This window comes from Uloborus diversus, chromosome 5 (genome assembly GCF_026930045.1).
Source record: "Uloborus diversus isolate 005 chromosome 5, Udiv.v.3.1, whole genome shotgun sequence".
Taxonomy (NCBI): Eukaryota; Metazoa; Arthropoda; class Arachnida; order Araneae; family Uloboridae; genus Uloborus; species Uloborus diversus.
The window spans coordinates 126,455,853-126,480,748 of NC_072735.1; the positions used below are offsets into that span (position 1 = coordinate 126,455,853).

The 24,896-nt window shown below is 31.2% G+C and overlaps 1 protein-coding gene across 1 annotated transcript in view; it reads left to right on the forward strand.

Annotated features, from left to right (window-relative positions):
• LOC129222133 (uncharacterized) overlaps positions 1-24,896 on the forward strand; it is a 150,399-nt gene that overhangs the window by 101,169 nt on the left and 24,334 nt on the right. Inside the window, exons 2-3 of the mRNA XM_054856584.1 lie at positions 13,755-13,887; positions 23,590-23,735. Of these exons, the coding sequence (XP_054712559.1) occupies positions 13,755-13,887; positions 23,590-23,735 (279 nt within the window). The remainder of the gene's footprint in view (positions 1-13,754; positions 13,888-23,589; positions 23,736-24,896) is intronic.

The window sequence follows — 24,896 nt, forward strand, 5'->3', positions numbered from 1 at the left end:
AGTATACTTACTGGGATTATATTCCTGACAAAACTAATTTCATGTTGCATGCGAAATTTTCTGTGGAACTATTGTATGGAATAGCACGCGAACTATTGTATGGGTACTCTAGCAGCAGTGAAACAAGAATTAGGACGAGTATCTGAGAGGTTGTGGCATGATGGAGATAAAATGAATGGCTATAAATCAGAAAAAAATAATCCGTTTAAGTTACACATTGTTTGTACATTGCTGAATAAGGAATGTTCACAGAATAATGTCTTAAATAAATATACCAGTTAAAAAAATAAAATATTGCAAATGTATTATAGCGAGATATTGAGTGACAATAGTAATTTTCTTCCCTTTCGGTTTTCTTCTTGACGGCTTTAAATTTCAGAGTTGAACATTCTTTTCAAAGGTAAATTCAGGTGGGCGTTCAAAGAAAGGGAAATCCTTAACAAGATCAGTTGAATTGGCTATAAAAAATAAATTGTAAAATGGTAGTGGAAATGGAACCATAGTTTTAGGTAGACTTATAGGCTTTTACTGTATTTTATAATAAAGATATCCAGTATTGATACTTTAAGTCCTAAAGTGAAATGTTAGAAACGTTTATTCACATTGTTTCTTTAAACACATCATTTATAAATAAGTTCAAAACTCTGTCATTAAAGACAATTTATAAAACTATAGTTCTCGTCCTAAAATCTGCAAAAATTTCGCTTTTTTAGATGATATCCCTACTAATTTCTAATAAGCCATGAATGAATCAAGCAGTTTGTTTGGCTTTAGCACCTCTATTAAACGGAAAGTGCTGGTGTCAAATATTTTAGTTTTTTTACTAGTTGACAATCCAATTAATTGACGCAAAAAATTACAAAAAATAAATTAACATTGTGCACAGAAATTTTTTTAAAGAAGTTTTCGTTAGAAAAACAAAAACCAAAAACCAAAGACTGAAATATTTTATTTTCTTACACAATTTTTTTTAATAAATAAATGTACATAAAAACAACCACGTTTCATCTATTTAGCCAATTTCTAATTAAATGGACTGAAAAATACTTGATTGTCAAAAAGTATTAATGATGAGCAGTATTTTATCCAAGATGCTGAGAAAACAATAACTAAAAATAAATAACAGCAAATATTGCACAGGTTGTATTTTCGTACGTGTTATTTTTTCAGCTAATATATAGTAAAAAAACTAAGTATACAAACAAATAAAAACTAAGAACATCAATAATCCGACGTAAAAAATTCGTAGCGTCAAAAATCCGAACGCTCTTTTATGAAATTATTAATTATTAATTTTTCTTCATTTTCATTAAGGGGGCCATTAATTAATTACGCAAGGATGAATTTGACAATTTTTGACGCCCTCCCCCCATGTAAGGATACATCAGATTTTTCAAACCCCTTCCCTTTATTCTTACATAAGATTCCATTTCGCTTTTCAAAATAATAAATGGTTGGGTTGTCAGAAAAAAATCAGTTACGCTAAAACTCCCAGGTGGACGTCAATCAAAGATTTTTATTTTTCAACAGATAAGTTAGAATAATTAATAGTGTCAACTACATATTACCATTGTATTATTAGATGAATATCTAGTCTTCGTAATGCCATTTATCAGTAGTTAAAAGTAAGTTTTTAAATAGTCTTAAACATATATCAGTTAAAAAGTCTTCAAACCAATAACACTATAAAAAAAAAGGAATAAATCGACAAGTTTTAAATTAATTTCAAAAGAAAACAAATAATTAAAACGAGTTCAATTCAGATCAAACTTCTGGACTAAATGGGTTTTTCGTTTCGTTTTTTTTTTTCTACCTAACCGCGTGATTTCTAATATAAATCATCGTCTTGGAAAATTTTACGTTAAAATAAGTTTGAGCCCCCCCCCACCAAGTAAGGGTATGTAGAGATTTTCCAAACCCCCTTCCCCCTCTCTTACGTAAACTCTTACGTAATTAATGAATGGCTCCTAAACAATAAGAGTTATTTTTTGTTAAATTTTGCAAAAAAAAAGGAGATAAATATTGTAACATTATACATTGTATTGTATAATATGTACAATGTACACAAAATGCAGTACAGCCACTTTATCTGATCAAATGGCATACTATTTTACTTAACCCATTCATGCCGGTTGGTACAAAAATATACCAACCGGGAAAAAAATTATAATATATAGACATAAAATAAATAAATACTAATAAAATTATCACAGTTTATTGTTTTTTTCGAAACCGGCATTAATGGGTTAACGGTATTTTCTTGGTTGTTTTGAAAAATCCGAGCAATTTTAAAATCCGAACTACCTACGGTCCTAATTAGTTTGGCTTTTCGATGTTCTACTCTACATTTAAGCTTTTTGAATGCGGATTAAATATGCTGCTAGAATGTTTCAATTCCGTAACCATTTTTAGGGAAGATTGATCAATATATAACTATCATATCCAATTGAATTTTAAACTCAATTGTTTTACATTATAAGGTATAAACTTTTATATATATTTATATAACGTATAACCTTTTATATATATTTATGTAACGTATAACCTTTTTTTTTAAATAAATCCTGCAAATGAACTTAATACACAACTGTAAATGTTTTCTAAAAAGTTTTTAATAATCACATGTACTGAAGTATTTTTCTGTTATGTGCCAAATGCTAGGTTTTTATCGATGTAAGGAAGTTTTGAAAATAAAATTGTGTATAACTTTTCATAACTTTTGAAAATTAACCTTTAAAACTGTTTTCATCTTATATATACATGTTTGAACAGCTAATAATTTTGAGAAATATAACAGTAAGCATCCACGTGAATATTAAAAGAACATATACCTTCGCTACCAAAAATATACATTCAAAATGGCTCGTGTTCGAACTATTTTTATTCATTTCCGTTTGGCGCTTAAGGAAAAGCGCCTCAAAATGTAAAAAGAGTATAAATTTAAAAAATGGCTTTTATCGACCAAAAAGATAGAAAATGATGCTATTAAATTTGTTTTTTCTTGTGTAAATAATAAAAGTGACAATGATGTTGCAAGAGGCATTTCATTCTAGGAAAATATTTTTACAGTGTGATACGTCGTTTTGGAACACAAAAGAAAAGTCCAACACCATTTTAAACTAGGCAAAATATTTTATGGCAGAATTGTCAGACTGCCAATGGATACGTTTAAGTTACAGCATTGAAGCTATGAAAAGTGAAAATTTTGAATAAGAAATAAAATGGAACTTTTAAAATAAACTGCATAGATGCTTAAGGGTTCTAAGCATTACTCAGAAAAGCACGAATATTAAATAATGTATAGAATTAAATACAATAACGTTTAATATTAGATTATTTTCTGTTTCTTTCGGGCTTTTAGTCAGTAAATGTATACTATTGTTTTCGTAAAAGATTGATGAATATTTATTTATTGATTTATTCGTTTATTTTTGTTGGGGAAAGTGGGTGCAGTTGATATACTTCTTACATTTTGATTTTTATAATTTTTGTTACTGATGTTACTTAACAAAAAAAAAAAAAAAAAATCCTGTAGTACTATAACTATTTTCCTATCGAAAAATGATTTCAAAACTTTTGTTGAAGTTATTTTTCTCATGTAAAAAAATCTTATTTTTTTCTGTCAGTATGAACTTGACCCAACATGGATCATGTTGACACAAAAATAAATAAACTGTTATGCTGGCGCACAAAGCAACCAAGTTTTTAAGAGATGTTTTTAAAGAAGAGTCTTAGAAAATGTTTGAAGTTTTAATCCGAGTTGGATGATAAACATTAATCCGATTTACAGCTAATACAAGTACAAGTACGGATATCTTCTACGAAATACTCTCTTTCAACTACTTCAATGGGAATTTCTTTCCTTTGAATTTTTTTCTTAGCGGTTTTTTAGCTTTACTTGAATAAGAAGTAAAAATCCTGGTTTTAAGAACTCAAAGTCAGCACCAGTGTTACAAAGTCTTTACTAAGTTTTTGAAAAGGCCTAATTTAATATGAGAGGCCAGTGGAACAGCAGGTCCGGTCTTTTTTTTTACATTCTTCTTGCCATTGCTATCCCATTCGCATAGGAGAAAACAGCACTGTATCAATAAAATTTAGCAGTTAATAAAATTTGTTTAACTTAATTTTAGGTCAGAAATAATTGCCCCATGATATGTGTTGTACTCAATCTTATCTAAAAAAGACTTACAAATCTCCATATGTTTTCTTCATTTCGAATGAATACGCTAGCGATACCGAAGGCAACGTGTCTCAATCATGCAATAGTATAGCTTTAAAGGTAGTTTCGAAAGAGTTAATGCCAAGTCTCATCTCTTTGATATTAAAATACAAACATATCCATTACAGAGTCAATACTATTTCAGTATACTAAAGCATTTTTCTTAGAGTAAAATCTATCAATTCTTTATGTTTGCATTCAAATTTAAAAACACAGAAAATGATTCAACTCAGGTAGCGTATATCACGAAAATGGGATGCCATTAAGACTGATTACCATGTTACCACAACAGTACCATGAAACCTCATTATCTATCTCCACATTGCTTGCCTTTATGGTATGATTTTAATTGTTTATTATGCGTTTTTATCATTACGTGATACAAGAAAACACAGGAAAAATAAATGACTTACAATCTATCATTACACAAAAACTGTGAGTGATGGAAAAAATCAGGTTAAATGTTTGAAATCAGCATCAAAAGCTACCCTAGAATAAAATAAAATGTTTCATTTAATAAAATCTTTGTTTACAAGTCTATAAGGTTTATCATTACATGTTATAAGAAAACATGAGAAAAATAAACAACTTAAAACAATTGATTTTACAAAAACTGTGTTTGATGGAAAAATTCTAAGTGAATATTTGAAATCAGGGTTAAAAACTACCGTAAGAACACTATAAATATCTCATGTGACAAAACTTTTTTTACCAGTGCCATTGTTGAATATAGAGCTCCATGTAACGATTTTAAGATTTTTTTTTGGTAAAAAAAAAAAAAACTATTTTATTACGATGGATTTTTTTAAAATTAGAATATATCACCTGTTATCATATTTTAGGCTCATCTTGGGGGGAAAAATAGAAATAAAGCTCATTAGAACTGCATTAGCATATATAAAAGTTGATAGAGAGATATTAATTCGACAACGTCTACAGAAAATATTTTTTTTATTTGAAAACAAAAATGCGTTATGTTTTAACGAGCAAAGCATTCGATGCTTTATTCACTTGTTTTATGATAGTGTTTAAAGTAATTGGGTACATCATTAGTGAAAATAAGATGAAAAGATTTGAAGAAACTTCGTAAAGTATTTAGCACCTGCAAATAGTTATTCGATAAAAAGTATAATTTTTTTAGCGTCAATCATTTACTCAAATTTGTGCTGATAATTTAATTGGAATCCTACACTAAGCTCAAATTTTAATTGATTATATGAAGCAAATAAGGATAATTTTAGCAGTATATACTTTTAAAGTGCTTTTTGTGTTAACTATTTATTACAGCTTAACATTTGCTAGTTTAACCTAAGGTTTGTTAGCCTCAGGTGTTTAGGCTTTCACTTTCATGCACTTTTTTTAATTATTTTTATTTATTTATTTATTTTTTTTTTTTGTGAATTCAACGCATTTGTTACGATTTAAACGATTTTAGAAATAAAGTAGGAATTCTTGTTCATCTTCAAAGTATGTTTATTATGTATGCTATCTGTATACAGTGACCGCCGCTTATATGAATCACGTTTGTTCTAAACAGTTTTAATTCCATAAAGCGAATGATTCAATTAACCTCTGGTGCAATTATCCGGTGTCTACTGTATATATATATATATATATATATATATATATATATATATATATATATATATATATATATATATATATATATATATATATATATATATATATATATATATATATATATTAGGGTGGTCCTTAAATATTTTTTTCAGAATTCAACAAGTGACGTCCCCTAGTTTTGTGACACTATAATAAAAAGTAATCTGTGCAAAATTTGAACTCGATCGGTTAATAATAACACGTGCCCCTAGGGCGTTGAACTTTAACACTTTTAATAATTTTCCCACAAATCGAGTTTTACTCTAGACCCCGTACATCGTTTCTCCTAGGTTTGCAAAATATTTTTACAGCCAGGTAGCACTAAAATTAATCTTTTTAATTACTTCATATCATCTAAAGATTTTACATTGAATAATAATGAAATAGTGCTTTAGAAACTTTACCTAAATCATACGCTTTTCTCAATGTATTTCAATCATGTGCATTTTCTTCCGAATCTTGGACTGTCTGTAAACTAAATTGCTTTTGTGACTCAAATTTGGTAAATTGATTGTGAAATTCTTCGATTAATTGTGCTCCTCTTTCAGCTGTATCGTTCACAACTTTCAATATTTTAACGATACCTCTTCCCTTTAAATAGCTTCCTTCATTTTGCCACGAATCAGGATCAAATAGGAAAACATCTTTTGGTGTTTGTAACTTATCAAACAGTTTTATTGACTTGTAATTGATTCTATAAAGAGGAAGATTTTTACTAAGGAACTATTCCAAATCATCTACTGTTATCTGAAAATTTTTATACAGTCATCAGACACGTCTTCCTTATCAGCAAGCATTTTTTGGAGTAGTCTTTTCCTATCTTCAAAGTTAATTCCTTCATCCAATACGGACAAAGCTACTAATTCATCCCCTAAATATCATAAGTGATTTATGAATTTTCCAATCACTGCTTCTGCTGCATGTTTGTCATCATTTTGTACGCTGCTAGTTTATTTAGACACATTGTATTATTTAAAGGAGCCTAAATTGGGTTGCTGCGAAAAATCATATCTTCATACAGCATTTAACTGTAAAACAGCATTTATGGGCTTTCTCTTCATGTAAGGTCAATTTAAATTATTCCCAGTTCATTGCCTTTTTTTTCCAGTTACATCTGGATGTAACTTTTTGTATCCCAGTGAATAACTAAAAAATATAAATTTAAATTCATGAAATTTGATTTTACCCCTCGAAGATTTTTTCTTGCTCTCTTAAGGGATGTCCAATTGATCACAAGGTCATTTGGATTTAAATTTACTGCATCTACATAGGCTGTTAATAAATGAACAGCATCTTTGTCCCTAATACGGCATTTGTCTAACAGTGATGAAAGGCGAGCAGATATCAATAGTTGTTAATCTTTTTTTTTCGTTGTAGTAGAACAGATATAGAAAAAAGTTCCAACAAGTTAGGATAGATACCCATTTCGGTTTCTAAATCTTGTGAATTGCAAGAAGAATTGGATGATAATAAATATATATGTACTGAAATGGAAGAAAATTAATTTAAAGTATAAATTTTTACATTATTTATATCTGGACATTTTTTAAATTTATATTTTAGGTATGGAAAATAGAGTATATTTTTATGTTAGAGTAATCGAGTATTTTTCAAAATTTATGCTTTAAGAATTAAGAATTGCATAAACATTTAAATATATTTATAACTAAAGAACAGCGAATCAAAATACAATTGCCAGTATTATATTTATAGCGCTGAAATCTAGCGACCCTATTTGCCACACCTATAACATACACAGGAAATTTTTTAAATCAACACCCCCAAAGCCTGAAGGAGGCAATTTGTTATCGTCAAAGATCATTAACGGCCTAGGCCATTTATTAATGGCCTTTAGAATCCCCTGTGTCTATATTGGTTGAAGGAAATGTTCCCCTGCCGCTTGGTTTGAACCGAGCGGAAAATAGCGGTATGGCTGACCCAAGACCATTGGTGTACATGAAGCCTCAGTAACATGTAAAATTTTACACAATGAAAGTGAGAGAATGGTCAGTCTGGAAGTAGAAACATCTATTCACGTTTAAAATTACTTTAAATTTGAAACTAAAGAAAACTTTCACATAAAAATGAGAAAATCCGCAATTTTTTCTTCGAAACTCAAAAAAAGGGGGCCCTAGGGGCACGGGTTAATATTCATGGATTGACTTAAAATTTTGCAAGGATCATTTATTTGTATAATGGAACAAATTGAGGGGGCGTCGCCTAAAATATCTACAACTTCAAAAATAAGGACCACCCTAATATATATATATATATATATATATATATATATATATATATATATATATATATATATATATATATATATATATATATATATATATATATATATATATATATATATATATATATAATGTCTCTGCGCTAATTCTATATTAGCTACCAGTTTGTTTGGCACTCTTGGCTTCCTTAAGAGGTTTTCCATCTCCAGCTCAGTCACTTTCCTATGCCGGGCTGATGAGTGCTAATAAGCACGAAACTGCAGTCCTCGGCTGGAAATGACTGAGCTGGCGGTATATTTCATTATTTGTACAATCTGTTATTATCCGCATAATAATCTAGTATTACCATCAGTAAGCATAGAAACTGTTTTGAGTGATGGAAATCTGATATAAACGAATATGGATCTTAAACTCTGGCCCTCAGAAACAGTGATTTATTTGAAGGGAAAAAAAGTGTGCAAAAGAGCCACGAAAGAGTACTTAAATTGCTTTTGAAGCTCTAGGTCAGAAGATGATAACATTTCAAAAACACTCAACACAGCTCATTCCCCGTACTCTTCCCTGAAGTTCAAGCACACCTCGTGAGATCAAAATCTGCGTTTCAAATAATTACTTCGAGAGAGAGGAGAGAGGTATTTGATGATGCGTTTTTGTTTCATCGAGCTGCGTTCTCGTTTTTTATTTTTCTCTCTCTAGTGGTTATTCAAGTGCAAAATAATTATTCTAGTTAGGTTCTTTGCATCAGGCCCATCATTTCAACGTTTTCCAGGGGGAAGCGAAGCGTAGCGGGTTTAAACTCAATGCATTTCATTGAGAAAAATACCAAAATACATAGAAACTGCACATTTACATTATGACTTTGAAATCCAGGTTGGGGGGAGTCAATTGACCCACCCCCTCTAATAGCCCAAATGACAGTAATGCTTCGGATGGAAGTTTTCTATCATAACCTCTTTCACGAAGCGGTCAGGATAAGTTTAAAGCAGCCATATCTTCAAAAGTCTTCCATAGAGCAGTTTTCTCGTAATGGGTTCTGCAGCATCTAATATCTTCTACAAAGTAGTTGAATTAACTTCTATGAAGTCATACCTTAACAGTTAATCGGTATGCCTTTCTCTATTAAGTTTTCTACAGTACTGTAATATCTTCTAGAAAAGAGATCAGAATACATTTAGGATAAGGATACCTTAAAATTATTTTGGTAATGCAGCTCTCCTATAACATTCTACACTTGATGATATGCACAAAACTGAATTATGAGAAACATGGTGGAAAAAGTTCAACACCAAATTCTTATCAACGTGTACTTTTATCTCATCATTTTAAAGAAGAAGAATGTAAGGCTTGAAATATGATCTCAAAGGAAATTTCTCTATCTGGTAACTCATTTTCAGCAAAAATTTAGCGCCGAGATTGCCAAGTAAAACGTAATCGATGGTGACATCAGATGACAGGTTTGACCAACATCTAAGAGATTGACGCATGAGATTACTTCAGGACTTATGTTTCCTATATCACATGAAATGTTCTTATCTAGTGCATTTTTTTCGATGAATACATTCTGTTTTAGGAATCGTCAAAAAATGACGTCACACGTGGAAGGAAATTGTGACATGGAAGAGGGAGGGGGTAACAAGGTGCGTGAAATCACACATTTTAAAAACAAAATGTTTAGGTGATGGTATGAACAACCTTTAAACAGGTCATTCTATTGTCACGTGCGGGACAAAGAGACGCTTAAATTTCATTAACATGTTTTATGTATCTTAATATTTTAACTAAAAATGGGTAAGTAATTTTTTTAATCTTTACATTTAATACAAAGATATTCCTGACACAGTTACATTTTTAGTAAGCAATTTTGTTATTTAAAATTTAATTTATTTGCATGTGTCACGTGCAGGACATCCAAAGTCTCCTCTTGTAATTTGCTTAAGAATTAGTTATATGTTTGCTCTATTAATGTACTAATGTTAAAATAAATTGTCAATTTTTAGGACAAAAGTTCCAATATAAAGAAAACATAGCTCATTTGTTGAGAAACAATAGTTGAAACCATTGAAAAAAAATGTATAGGGACATTCCACGAAATTGTAGTCACTTTTTCCCGCACGTGACGGTTCATATATTTCATTAAAAAGTAATCATTTAAAATAGTAATGAAAAAAATCTTTTGTTTAAGGGGACACTGGACCTTTTTAAACAAACTTTTTTAATTATTGATGGATTTGCATGAAATTTTAACCATATACTTTAAACACTAGTACAAGCTTAATTATAAAATTTCATTAAAAAATTTTAATTAGAAGACCAATTATTTAAAAAAATGTAAATAACCTTGAAGATAATTAACAAAACTTTGAAAAGTCCCTTGCGTAATTATTTTGATTTCACAACACTGAAACTTATTTTAAGTCATTCTCTATACTATAATAAATAAAACAAAACTCACAAAATTGTCCTCATATTCAAATAAATTCAAAAAATAAAAATTACAAAAATTTGACAAAAATTTCTTCTTTTTGAACGTCCAGTGTCCTCTTAAGGAATCACACATTCGTTTTTAGTTTGTTAAGCAATAAATTTTTTATCATTACCCATTTAAATTATTATTTTTAATGAAATATATGGGTCATCACGTGCGGGACAAAATCACCGTTTTCCGTGGAATGGCCCTAATGTGATGTAACTTGACGTGTGATAAGTAAGGGGGAGGGGAAGGTGAAGTGTGACAAAGGGGGAATGGATCAAATAGAATTAAAAAAGGTGTGACACCTTTATGGACAGCCCCTTAGAAGATATCAGAAGGAACTTTGTTTTATCCTTTTATGTGTTGTGACTAATCTTCAAACAAGTGACTTAAGTGACTTATCGCAAATGACTTAAATGACCTATCGCACGTGACGGATTCAAACTGATGTTATATGTAAATACTCTGTAATCCTCCGGAACTATCTCTTGATGCACGGTACAACAGTCACACATTTACCATGCACGGTAAAACAGTCATTACGAATAAGAAAAAATGCAAAAACATAAACAAGTGATGTTTAAAAAATATTTTGCTCTTTTACAGAAGCAATGAACTAATTTTTCTAGCTGTATCTAATTGGAAATTTTTCAATTCAAGCATACAAGCTGGTATCTCTTTGAGTTAATAGCTCTAAGCTATTTAGAAGTTGATTGTGGAAGCATAGGAAGTCTGCGGTTTACGGTAATGAAAGTTTAGAGATTAGAATTCTATAATAAAAATAAATATAGCTTGTATTTTTCGATTAAGATCGCATTTTTGAAATTAAAATAAAATAGTTGTTGCACATACATATATATTTAAAAATGTTAGTTGAAGTACAATGGAGAACTTCAATCACAGTTTCATTTAAACATGATTGCCCAGTGCCCATATCGGAGTTAAAAACACTATGTAAAACTTCAACCATGACTTAATATATTACAGTCGAAAATATGCCGAATTGGAATAAAATATATTAAACCAGAAATTGCTACCATTATTATGATTGCTTAAATTGGATTTGATGAAACAATTGGTATAATTTACTATTTTGAATTTCTTGCGATAATATAGTCAAATGAGTTTTGGGATATTTTTACAGGCGAAGTAAGAGTCAGAACTATAAAGAAAAAAAAAAAAAAAAGCAAATAGGTCTTTAAATTTAGTGAGATTTTACAGAAAATGATATGAAAGTTATTGAAATCTAGATGGATCAAAATGTTTTGTTTTTAAGTCAAAAATTCCAAGTGGCTAATAGAAGTCATTACATGTGTGCTTACGAAAAATATTTATCATTGAATTCTTTACCTTCTGTCGTTCTTTTTGTCTTCGACTCATATTACTTTTCAAAAAAAAAAAAAACTATTTTATACAACAATAGTTAGTTTAACACAATTTATTGACGAAATAGAAATTCATTTACAATAGTACCAGGTCGTAACAAAAATCAACGCGATTTTAAAACAAAGTATTCCTCATTTATTCTGAGGTGTCGCATTTATTTTTACTCCAATACACTATTGTCGTTTTTCAATATCCTCGAAGAGTGTTAGTAATTATTCTTCATATTTGTTCTTCAATATCTTATTACCAGAGATTTTTGCTTTCCACAGTGGCACTGTATGATCTTCTTACACGTAACTTTCAGAAAGAGACATACAAGCCCTTTCTTATTTTTCACGAAAAAAGTAATGTCATCAATTGATTGAATTAAGGATTTTTTTATGTAACCGTATATTCCATTTATTACAAGAAGTAAATGTATTTGCTGATACGAGTTTTTATTTTAGAATCGAGTTTAGTTTCTTAAGAAATACGGGATTGTTTGCAGCATATTATTGTTTGCGGACCACACAGTTTTAAATGACTAAATCTGGGTAAATTTAACTTTTTTAACTATTAATTTACCTGGTCGATTATGCTGCTTTTTACTAGTGCAGTCGAACTCGCTTATAAAGAGCGTGAAGGGACTGCGATTTTGTTTTGATATAACCGAGTGCTAGTAAAAATCTTAAAAATTTATACATGCTTGCTTTGCTATTTTTATATTTCTGTATCGTACCAAAAAGTTGGTTATTTCATTTGAAATGCCTTGATGTCTCTTTCATGTTATTGTTTTCGATTAATGTGGGGTTTGAAGGTTTTTTGCACTTTGGAAGCAAAGTATGTGTCGAGGGCTGTTTAACTTCAAATTCTTCACATTTGGCGTCATGGTGGTCGCTTTCATTTTTTTCTCTCTCTCCTGACTTTCAGCTACAGTATCTCGTCGGAAGTATATCTCGGAAGTGATAACATTCTCTTCAAAAAGTATATAATTTTTAAATGCTCCTGTACTCCACGAATTAAAAAAAAAGCCCTTGTCATCACCTGTTCTCATGACTTATGTCTTATCTATACCTTTTGGTTAAATTCAAAACGTTAATGGAATTTTTTCAAAAACAGAATAATCTTTTTTGAGGAGAAAATCAACAAAAATTAATGAATTACAAAAATATTGCTCGCTTTAAGCGGGATTTGCTCGTTAAATGCGAGTTTTCTTCTCATAGCTTTAACATTCTACCAACCAAATCTTTTCGATTTCCTCGCTATATCCGAGCTCTCGTTAAAACAGGGCTCGCTATATGCGAGTTCGGCTGCGCTTTTAATTATTTTATCAATCGCTCACAAACAGTAGTGATATCACCTATCGACCCACGCCTTTTTAGCAAAATGCAAATATTTTCATGTCATCGCTCATCATTGAACTGATTGAGGTCATTCTAACACCAAATTATGCGTTAAAGAACTAAAAGTTTTCAAATCGACTTTTTTTTTTTTTTTTTTGGACAATATTTGAATTTTGTGATTAAAATTTAAAATAAAAGAATATATTGTACCCTCGAATATCCCAATTATCCATTACTTAAGAGTAAATTTCACCCCGTTAAATAAACCCCGTGCCAATAAAACCTAAAACGAGTTCAATATTTTTCGACGCTTTACCGATGTTCAAATTTGTATTCCAATCGGTGATTTTCACTTGAGTGGGATTACTTGCAAGTAGTCCAAGAGCGTTTATTGAACTTTTAGTCAAAGCCAATGTGGTTGATGAGTTTTTTATTTAGCTAATATTACTGTATTTCAAAGTATTTCACAAAACTCTGAAATAACCTTTTTTTTCCAGTTTATCCAGTTTTCTGTGCGCCAAAATGTAATGACAGTGACCTCAAGTGGTGCATGGAAGAGCTAAAAGTTCTTACAAGCAATCAAGATCTAGCTTTTGCATATACAGAAGAAGAACTAAGCAAAACCTGCGGGTAAGATTCTTCAAAAAAATATTATAAGCATTTTTCTCTGTCTGAGGATCTGGCTGTAACTAGCGAACTATACGTTAGTTTAATAATGAAAAAAAGTTAAAATAAGTAGCTGTTGAAAGATCATTGTGAGACTTGATTTTTGACGCACAAATCATTTGCTCTCTTCCTCCGTAACTGAAATAAAACGTCTTAAAGTCGAGATACATTATTATTATTATTATTATCATTTATTATTTTTTTTGCCGAATTTAACTCGAAATGCACACTTAAACAGTCGCTAACATTATAAGATATCCACAATCACTGTTTCCAAAAATTCATATTTCTCACTAAATTTTTCGTTTGGGGGTGGGGAGGGGTGTGCTTGATGTGTATTATTATTTTTTTTGAAGACTTTTTCGGTAATACAGTATCTAATTGAGGTTTTTAATTTCTGCCACGTTCTTACATTCTTCGTTCTGTTGATTATGGTTACAACTGATTATTAAAAGCATTATACGGTTGCACAGGGGAAAAAATAAAATGCTTCTAAAAAATGAGGCAAAACATAACTTTTCACATTACGTATGCAGACACAGTGGATGAGCCTGAAAGTATGACGCGTTCTCATAAATTAAATGATCCTGAGCATTACACCCCTACATAAAATGCAAAAGGAATCGAATCAAAACTGTATGGTGGTAATAAATTTCATTTAACTTTGCTTTTTATGTAAAGTGAATGATTTGTTTTGATATTCATGATCCTAGTTTCGAGTATCTGCAGTTTTTGGAAAAAAAATCTGTTATAAGAAAGAGGATGGCGTGAGTTTTAAATTCAAGAGGAAGATTTGTGTTTAAACATGGGTATTTTTTTTTTTTGGTTACGCATCAATTTTTATTTCGAGTTACTTGTAATATGCATGAAAGTAACTATAAATGGCTTACTTCACAATAGGTCTGGGTCGAAAAACACTTTTTTTCTAATCAATTTCTAATAGCGCGGAAAACTCGAGCGTTGGCATCTAAATAACAAGAAAAATAATTTAAATTTTTTTAAAATAACTTCTGAAATCGCGCAAAAGCCCTCAAGTGGAGAAAAAATAGAAAAACCGGCAATTTTTAAAGACGTATATTTTTTTTTCAAAAAACAATTTACTTCGTTTCTACTAGTATAAAAAATACTTTTGAAGTTACCGAAATGTATAGAAAAAAATGAGGGATACATTGTCGATCACTTGAATTTGCAAAGAAAGCCTTAAAATACCATTTTTAAAGTAAAATATATATATATATATATATATATATATATATATATATATATATATATATATATATATATATATATATATATATATATATATATATATATATATATATATATATATATATATATATATATATATATATATATATATATATATTAAAATTCTTAAGCTGACATAAAGCTATAAAAATATACTATTAAACATCTGTTTTAGGTACAGATTTGATATACCCCCCCCCCCCCCCTTATTTGGCGACATCCGATTTTTTGCACAAAATTGAAATATTTTTCTCGCCAATGAGGCGATAATTTTTTAAGCATGGCATCCCTGGCGAAACTAACCTGTGTTTGGCAACCCGAAGGCAATCTTAGATCTGTTCAAACTTGTTCACTTGTTATCGGTTTCACGCAAGAGATATTCTTCTTTTTTTTGTGCAATATACCTTACAGGAAAACTTATTTTGTGTTATTTTAAATTCAGTAGTTGTGTTTTGATGAATAAATATTAGAAAAAATGCCAGTTTCTTCAAACTTGAACGTTACTTAAAAGTAATTACCAACTTGATGTGTATCTGTTAGATACCATTGTCATTGTTGTTTTGTTACAGACTGAGTGTGAGGAATTATACCATAAAAAAGTAAATTCTTTTTTATAGAATTCAAAAAAAAAAAAAAAAAAAAAAACTCTCACTTCCGAAATTCTTTGTTTTTACAAAATCTTGAGAGTTTCTTGTAGTTTCTAACTTTATTTTTACTGTATGTAAATTAATTTTACAAAAATAGTACGGTTATTTTATTCTAAAAGTTAATTCTTATCGATGCCACGAATTATTTAGACATATTCTATAAACGTGCCTCCATTAAGTACTGAATTTCTGAAAATAAGTTGACTCAGCATTTTATAAAAAAATGAAGGTGTTCTTTTATTTAAAATATAATAGGTATTTTGAAAGCATGTCTGGATAGCAAATTAATATATGGTATTTTTATATTCTGTATGTTTGGGTTGTCCTGTTGAGACTTTTCTGTTTTTCATACATCGAAATTTGAGTAACTAATCGTTTTTTTGACTGAAATAGTTATTGGGTTTGGGGATGTTTTCCGCTTTAAACATCGCAATTTGAATTGCTTTGCTCTTTTTTAGCAAAGTATGAGAAGTTTTTGTTCGATGAAATGGATGTTGGAAAATAGCTTTTGTTTCTATTGGTACATATTTCATTGGTCAGCTGTCGTAGTAATTTGTTAATTTAAGCATTTGAAATACTTTCTAGTAATATTTCTTTGTGTACAAAAACTTTCTAGTTTCTGCTATTTTTGAAGCGATGTTTTTTGTTGTGGTTTTATGTTGTTTTTATATATATTGTGTTCTGAAGTGCTTTGATCATGTGTTTTTTATCCGAATTTTTCCTATTGGCGCTAAAAAAGCATCGCTAACAACGATGTATGACCTATGTCATCATACATGGTTTTCTTGGCACCAACAGGAAGAAGTCGCCAAGGGTGGGGTATATGAAATTAGTTTACCGTTTTAATGTTTTACATACATTTCTCTTATGCTGAAATGGAGGACTCACCACGTGCCTATTTCAAAATTTTCTAGGAAGGGGAGGGGGGGGTCAGAGGGTGCATCTTCACAAGTTATTAGCTATCAATCCTTGTAGTTGTATTGCCATTGGGAATTGTACATCACTGTCACTTGTCCCAACAATTGAAAATACTTCGGTCGGAAGAAAGGATCTTTGAGGTGGTCTCACAGCGTGACTTTCCGTCAGTTCCTAACCATATTGCTAATAAGTTCGTTTTTTTTTTTTGGATATCATGTTCAGCCTACAGCGCAAAATGCCTAACCTTTCTAGCAGCTTTAGTTTTTGGAAACATTTCTCCCGATTTCGATTGATTAAAAAAGTTTGAGCACAGCCAATAACTTTTATTCTTCTGCAGAATAATAAATTATAAAACATATAGTTCTTTTTAATACATGTTTTCCTTTTTTATACAGTAATTGAAAAAGGCTATAATAAAATTATAAAACATTCTTTTTTTCAGAAATATAAATATTTTTTAGATTTTTAAGAGACATATTTTAGAATTACAGAAAATCAGAAAAAATATATGTAACAGGGGCATGGCGAGAGAAGGTTTGCCGGGTTGATTCCCAAATCCCTTAACTTTCGCATATTGATTGTAAATCTTAATATATCTTATACACATATATTTGCCGCCTTCAACGCGTAGATGATATTAATCATAAATAAGAACATTACAGTTCAAGTACAAGCTTAAGATTTATTATGCAATAATTTAAATTTTCCAATTTCAATCAATTCCATTTGCACAAACTGATGAGAATAATTACTGAAAGAATGTTTTTGAAACTATTTTCAAACATTTGGAAGAAATTGCACCCCTATCTCTTTTCCATTTCTGAGTATACTACGGACAAGTAATAAAAGCTATCCCAGTCAGGAGAAAAAAAAAGGAAAGTTAAAAGAAAATAATAGAAAGATAATTTTTCAAGAGTAATAATGAAAAAAAAAAAAATCTTTTCCTCAAAAAACGGGGGTTAAGAGAATGCTTAGTGGGGAAGCCACGAAATCTTATTTATTTCCCCCCTTTTTTCTTTTTAAAAATAAAACTAGTTTATGTAATTGGATTTTGACATTACTTATTAAATGACAGATAAAAATGGAGTTTGGCGTCAAAATTTGGGATGAATAGCCACCGTAGACTAACTCTTCCAGAGCCGGATTTAGTGGAGGGCAGGCGGGGCTACTGCCCCGGGGCCTCCACAATAAAATTTTTACAAAACATCCTAGCTTTCACGGGTCGAAAATATCGGATATGTACATATATATCAAAATATTCGGATATGCAGTAGAAGACCATTATAACGCACACCTTGGGACCAGAGCTTTTGCGTTATACAGGTTTTTGCGTTATACAGATCATTTCACAAATTTTGAAACTAAAGTTCAGAATATGTCTCTATATTAGCACTTCAGAATGAGTTTTATCTGCAATGAGTATTAAAGCACCAACATTACAATTAGTTATTCACAAATAAATATGTTTCACAATGAAACGAAAGTGCATTATCCTGCACTTCTGCTAGCTTCTTGGTTTGCATAACATCTGCATTTGCAAGAGCCATCTGGTATTTTCTGTTTACTGTAAGGGGGGTACTAATTTTCATTTAAAAGCTTTGGATTAAGATGGAAAGATGAAAAACTGTTTCAAAATAACATTTTTTATGTTTGCATAACAAAACAGAGGTATTTTTTTAACTTCAAAACCTATTGTTTACTTCTGGAAAGTTGTACGGTTTATAGAGAATTGCGTTATATAGGTCGGCGTTATAATGGTCTTCTACTGTATATCAAAGTATCGGATATTTTCGAAAATATGATCTTTTCGAACCCTGATTAGGGGCCTCCACTCCTTCGTTTGCCCCGGGGCCTCCACACTTCCAAATCCGGCCATGAACTCTTCCAATTATAATCTTCATTCCAATGAAATAACATAAGAAAAATTCAATTTTTTTTTTTTTTTTTTTTGAGTTTTTTGGTTTTATTCCCGCAAAATAAATTAATACGTAAAATCAATCCGAGTAGAAATAATTTTTCAGTTGATTGTTAATTTTTAACTCTGAAAAGTGAGAGGGAAGACCCCTTTACTTTTGAAAGTAAGGTAAAATTGCCCCCCCCCCCTCCAACCCACAAACACACAAGTTGCCATGGTTATCGTATATAACTAGCTAATCGAATATGATAAAGATGAGAGCATACAACTTTTTAACATAGAAATGCAAGATAGATAAATCTGTACTGAGCGAAAGTTTTCTTGTTTTGATGCAACTCTGAAACCGCTTAATTATTATTAACAACAATTTCATATTGGGGGAAGGAAGTGACATTTGTTTTCTCTAAAAAAATCAATTAATTCTAAATTAGTGCTAAAAGTGTAAATGCAACAGATGTAGAAGCACAGATTTAGATTTTCTTTATATTTATCAGTAAGTAAAATGCTGTATGACATGATTTTAAAAAAATATTCCCTAAAATTTATTCTGATGATGTTTTTCTGAATAATGCCATTTATACAGAAGTAAATATGTACTTTAATTTGTTTGAAGAATTTAACAATTAATTTATATTTTCAATGAAACAAAGTTGTGGGATGTGCTACTGAAAGCAAGAGATAATGTCTTTTTAAATTGATTAAATGAATTTAGGAAAGAATTAAATCCGATTTTTTGGTGTTTGATACACTACAATCGTTAAAGGAATATTACAATGTGACTTAGCGCCATTAGAAATTTCTGTTTATCTCACTTCAGAGACAACTGTTTTTGAAGATTTAAGCAGATTATCATTTTTCAGCTTTTTTTTTTTTTTTTTTTTGTAAATCATGGTTCTGAATTTACATGTTGACAAACTGACTGAATTTTCCAAATTAATGAATAACATGTTGTTCAGAAGAAAACTAGAAAATGCTATTTTGTGATTAAATTTTTATAAGTGCAAATATATATTATATTGCTAATAAGTACTCTCTAAACTCGTATACTCTAAAGGTAAAGTGGATAATACGGTAGTTTGTAAATTGTATAATATCGTAACAAAATTCTTTTCTTTTGACCATTTTGAGAGAACTAGTATCTAAGGCATCTTCTTTAGTCACCCGTGCGACCTGAATACTGGAGTTGGTTGACCCATGCATACATTTTTACATGTTATGTGTGTTTTAAGTCCTTATGGAATTATGACCTAATATCTCACTTTTTGTGGGGCGTTACTGTTTGGGTAACAGTTGTGTGGTGGGGTGCAGTATATTTTCACGAGCAAGTTAAAGCTCTGGGCAGATTTTTTTTGTTTAGATGCTTTCCAAGCTCTGATTTGCTGAGTAATACTTTTAAGTTTCTAAAACTGGAAAGAAATAATTACATTTGGGTTGAAAATAAAAATAATGAAAATAGAAACGGTTAATAGATGGCGAAATATTGCAAGTAGTAATTGCACACCCGTGTTTCGAGGTTCCTTGTAAACCTGAAGCATGTATATGCAGTTATTTGTAAAGTTTGTGCTTTAATGTTGTACGAATTATCATAAAAATTATACAAAACATTAATTTATAAATTCTAGAATAGAATTTATTTTTAAAAAAATGGTACAAAAAAGTGAGGATTAGAAGTGGAGGAAATTGAAACGAAATCGTACAACGCATTCATCTTTTCTCATTTTTTGAGGAAGCCAAACGACATCAAGTCATTAGCAGCTCCCCATTCATGCAGTTGTCGCTATCACTTGCTAAATAGCTATCGGCTAGAAGAAAGGGTCTTCTTCGGGGAGGTCTCGCAGTAGGGTGTCTTCTTCTACCCACCACCCCTGAATTCGCAGAACTCGGCCGGGTACGGGCGGACTCGGATCTAAGTTACAAAGCCGTATACGGCCGGCCTCGGTCTTAAGGAGTTTAAATTCCGAACTCGTATCAAATGCTCTTGATTTGATTGTTATTTACTATGAAAACCTTCTCGGTTTTCACCTCTGGGACATTTCCTTCAGCTTCTGTCACAAGTTATGCTTATCTCTCTACCGATTGAGTGTGGTATCAAATATTCAAGTTATGGCAGGGCTTTGGCTTTCATTAAGTATCCGTTTAATGCTTTACTTATTTTTCCATTAGGTTAAAATGACTCAAGACTCACCACGTGGAGGTAGCAGTAAGTAGAGTCCCCCCCGCAAACAAACACCCTACCCAACCAACCAACCAATTTGTGTGCGATTTTTCTGTTGAAGCTCTTCTGACTTAGTATCAAATTTTTCTTCAAACATCTTCATCTGAATAATATCTACTTAATAAAACCATTTGGGTTTTCATGCCCGCAAACTTTCCTATTAGTCTCTGTCACAAGTTTTACACATCTCTCTACTAGCACGGAAGTATGGCTCGGAAGTTAAAATTTTTCGTTGAAATTTCCAAACACCGAGCACAGAAATTATTTCAACAAGTGATCCAGAATTAGCTTTTAAAAATGCCAGACCCCTCAGTTATTCTCAACGGTTAACTGCTAACTGGGTGTTAGGACTTGATGTTTCCCAAATTAGTGCGACAAGCGTAATGCAGATACCAGAAAAATTACAGTAAAGATCTACGCTCCCCTTTGGTTTTATATTAAGATGCATTACTCCGTGAAATACGGCCCGAAGCATGTACTAAAGGTCATTCAAACAACACGACATTTACCAAACTATATAAAATTCCGGCATCCATAGAAACTCGCATTTTTGTTATCCAGAGAATATGATGTCGCGACGATATTGGGTTACAAACAGCACATTTGAGAATTAGGCTACAGGAGAATACTGAATGTATGAAATGAGCTACCAGTAGTACGTCATGTTAAATTCTTCAAGCTTTCATTAATTAATTTTCAAGCCGTAGATTATCCTGAATCTATTGATCGGCTTAGGTGTTAATTGATACCACTACCATTAATGTCAAATATGTCAACAAAAGACTTTGAACTTCTTTGAAAGTCAAAGCCCTGCCATAGCTTGAATATTTGATGCCACACTCAGTCGGTAGAGACATGTGCAAAACTTGTAACAGAGGCTGCGAGAAACTGTTGTAAGCTTGAAAACCTAGAAGGTTTTCTTAGTACAAGTAACAATCAGATCAAGAACATCTGACGCGAAGTGAGAATTTAAAGAACTTCAGCATAAAGAAGCATAATGAATCGGTTTATTGGGTAGGGTGGGGAGTTGGACTCAACTTGGTGCCACCACCAACTGTTTCGGCTCATCATTTAGGGGGTCAAGTGGCCCTTTGCTCCCCACCATTGCTTTGAGAAATAAATGTTTTTACATTTGGGTAGGTGTGAGTTTTGCTGTTTTCCGTTGAAATGTCCATTGAATTTGCACCTTTTGACAACACCCCCCCCCCCCCGAAAAATTTGAAAAGACGGGCCTGCACATGGTGAGTCCTGAGTCATTTCAGCATAAGAAAAATGTATGTATAACATTAAAATGGGTGTTTAATAGTATATTTTATAGCTTTATGTCAGCTTAAGAATTTTTGAAATAATATAATTTTTTTACTTTAAAAATGGTATTTCAAGACTTTCTGCGCGAATTCAAATGATCGACAATGTGCCCCCGAGTTTTTTCTTTACATTTCAGTAACTAAAAAGTGTATTTTTATGCTAATAGAAATGAAGTAAATTGTTTTTTGAGAAAAGTAAACGTCTTCAAAAATTGCCGATTTTTTCTATTTTTTCTCAACTTGAGGGTTCTTGCGCGATTTCAAAAATTATTTTAAAAAAAAATAATATTTTTGCCGTTATTAGGATGCCAAAGTTTTCCGCGCTATTATAAATTGGTTTGAAAAAAAAAAGTGTTTTTCGACTCCACAATCATTCTACATTTACGATTGGTTTCTCTACTACCAATAAAGCAAAATGTTTGCCATGGATGGATGTCTGGATATAATTCAGGATGACTGTCTGTAACGTGCGTAGGGACAAAACTTGTTTTATCGATTTTCATGAAATTCGGTACAAATTAGTATGAAGCTCAGGGGTGGCACCACGAAACATTTTTTCAATAATTAGAATTCATCAATGTGTGAATCATAACACTAATTCATATGAATTTGACAATTTGAAAGAGAAAAAGTTAATGCACATTTTAAAAATTTAGATCATTCGAAAGCTTGGAAATATTTGTTTAAGATGAAGTTTGTTCGAAGTTTCTACGAGGTGTGGGAGAGCTACAAGAATTGTTTTTAGAAAGCCGGAATCCGACATAAACTTTTTGAAGGGTTCTTTCGCCGCTAGTGTTGCTAATCTTATGTTTAAGGTTCAATTTTTTCTTTTTTCTTCTTTTTTCATGTTTGTTTTCAAATTTCTTGACGAATTTAATCTTTTTTCAGACTTTGTATTCAATAGCTTTGTCCTTATTACTGATATGTATATCGGGTAAATTTTCACCAGGACTCGGTTGAAGATTTATTTTAACACTACTGTTGTTATTATTTTTATTTCTATTGTTGTTGTGGTTGCTATTGTTATTATATTATTAATATTATTATTGCTACTACTACACACACACACACTGGTGTGTGTGTGTACATAAAAAAACGGTAATAAATAATCCAAATTTTATAATAAAAGCAATTAAACCAATCATAAAAATATTACTGTGTCTGCGCAATATTATTAAAATAGATTTGTTTTGTTAAGTAAATAGACTTCTGAAATGTAAAACATTTAAGTATTTTTTTTTTGCATTAGATACAAATTGTAGCATTTTTTACCTACTTTAATCCTAAAGTTGTTGAGGTAGAGATCTCGTAAAAACTTGGAAACCTTTTCCACAGATTTCAAGAGAAGTTCGGTAAGCTTCTAAAATGTTTTCTACTACATAATACTTAAGCAATGACTTCCTCTTCTCCTTGCAGACACCTGCAGGGTGCGATGCAATGCGTGAACAACTTCACCAGCCGATGTTTTGATGATACGCAGCGGGAACTTTACCGAACCTTGACCAACGGTGCTCAACAACTCTTATCCGACTTGTGCACGCAAGATTCAGAGATCAGAAGACGTAAGTAGTGTTCGGCTGAAAAGCACATAACCGCTCATGCAACTCATGTTAGTTATAAATCAAATTTATTCTGCGGTTATTACGATTCTAGTTTGGGTATAAATTATGTGTTTTCCTGTGTAAAAATATTTGTCAGCTAACATTAGATAGCACCCGTGTATTAAATGAGAAAATGTTTATAACAAGAAATTCCTGAAAACTGTTCAATGGAAATCTTTTAAGCCACGTAAATTAAATTACAGGAGAGTTTTAGAAAATCGCCCGTCAAGGTTTGACGGGTGAATATTGCTTCTACATTTGAATGAGCAATTGCCTGCTTGATGGAATTTCGATAGTTGAAATTTAACCCTAACTCCCATCCATTTTTCTGAGGGCATACTCCCAGTAATCCATTACGCACAATATGTGAGATCATGTACGTAATATGTCATAATATGAAATTTTTTGTAGCTTGAGGGTACAGTGAAACCTGTGTATAACAATACTGTCTATAACAATAAACCTGTCTATAACGATATTTTCCGCGGTCCCGCCATCAATATGTCAGCATTAATAATCAAACTGTCTATAACGATAACCTGTCTATAACAATGCTTTTTTTTGGGTCCCAACAATATCGTTATAGTCAGGTTTTACTGTATACGCTAAATGTCTAAAAAATGTTTGAGAGTATACGGTGTACATGGATCCCCTATGGGAGCATCACTGTACACCACCATTGCCGACAACGTTGCAAGAACTGAAAGATCGCATATGTGTTTTAGGAGAAATTGACAGTGATGCACTCCAAAATGTATGTTATAGGTGTGTGTCGCATTACGAAAGGTGCACACATCGAACATCAGTGAGTGAAAAAAAAAAAAAACTTGGAACGTTCATCTTAATTTTCATGTATCATTTATAGTGCTAAGTGTACTATTTGCAGTTTAAGAAGTATAAACTTTTAAAATCGGGATATTCTTTTATGCTAACCCTGTATTTCTATGAGTATCAATATCTTAAAATTGCTAGTATTTTCACATGATTTAATCTTCAGAGGCAACTTTTCTTGATTGAAATAGAACATATGTATTGCTACATAGTTAAAATATTATCTGATAGATGGCGCTAAAAGCAGAGTAGATACTTCCTCATTTCACTTTAACCGACACACTCCACTAT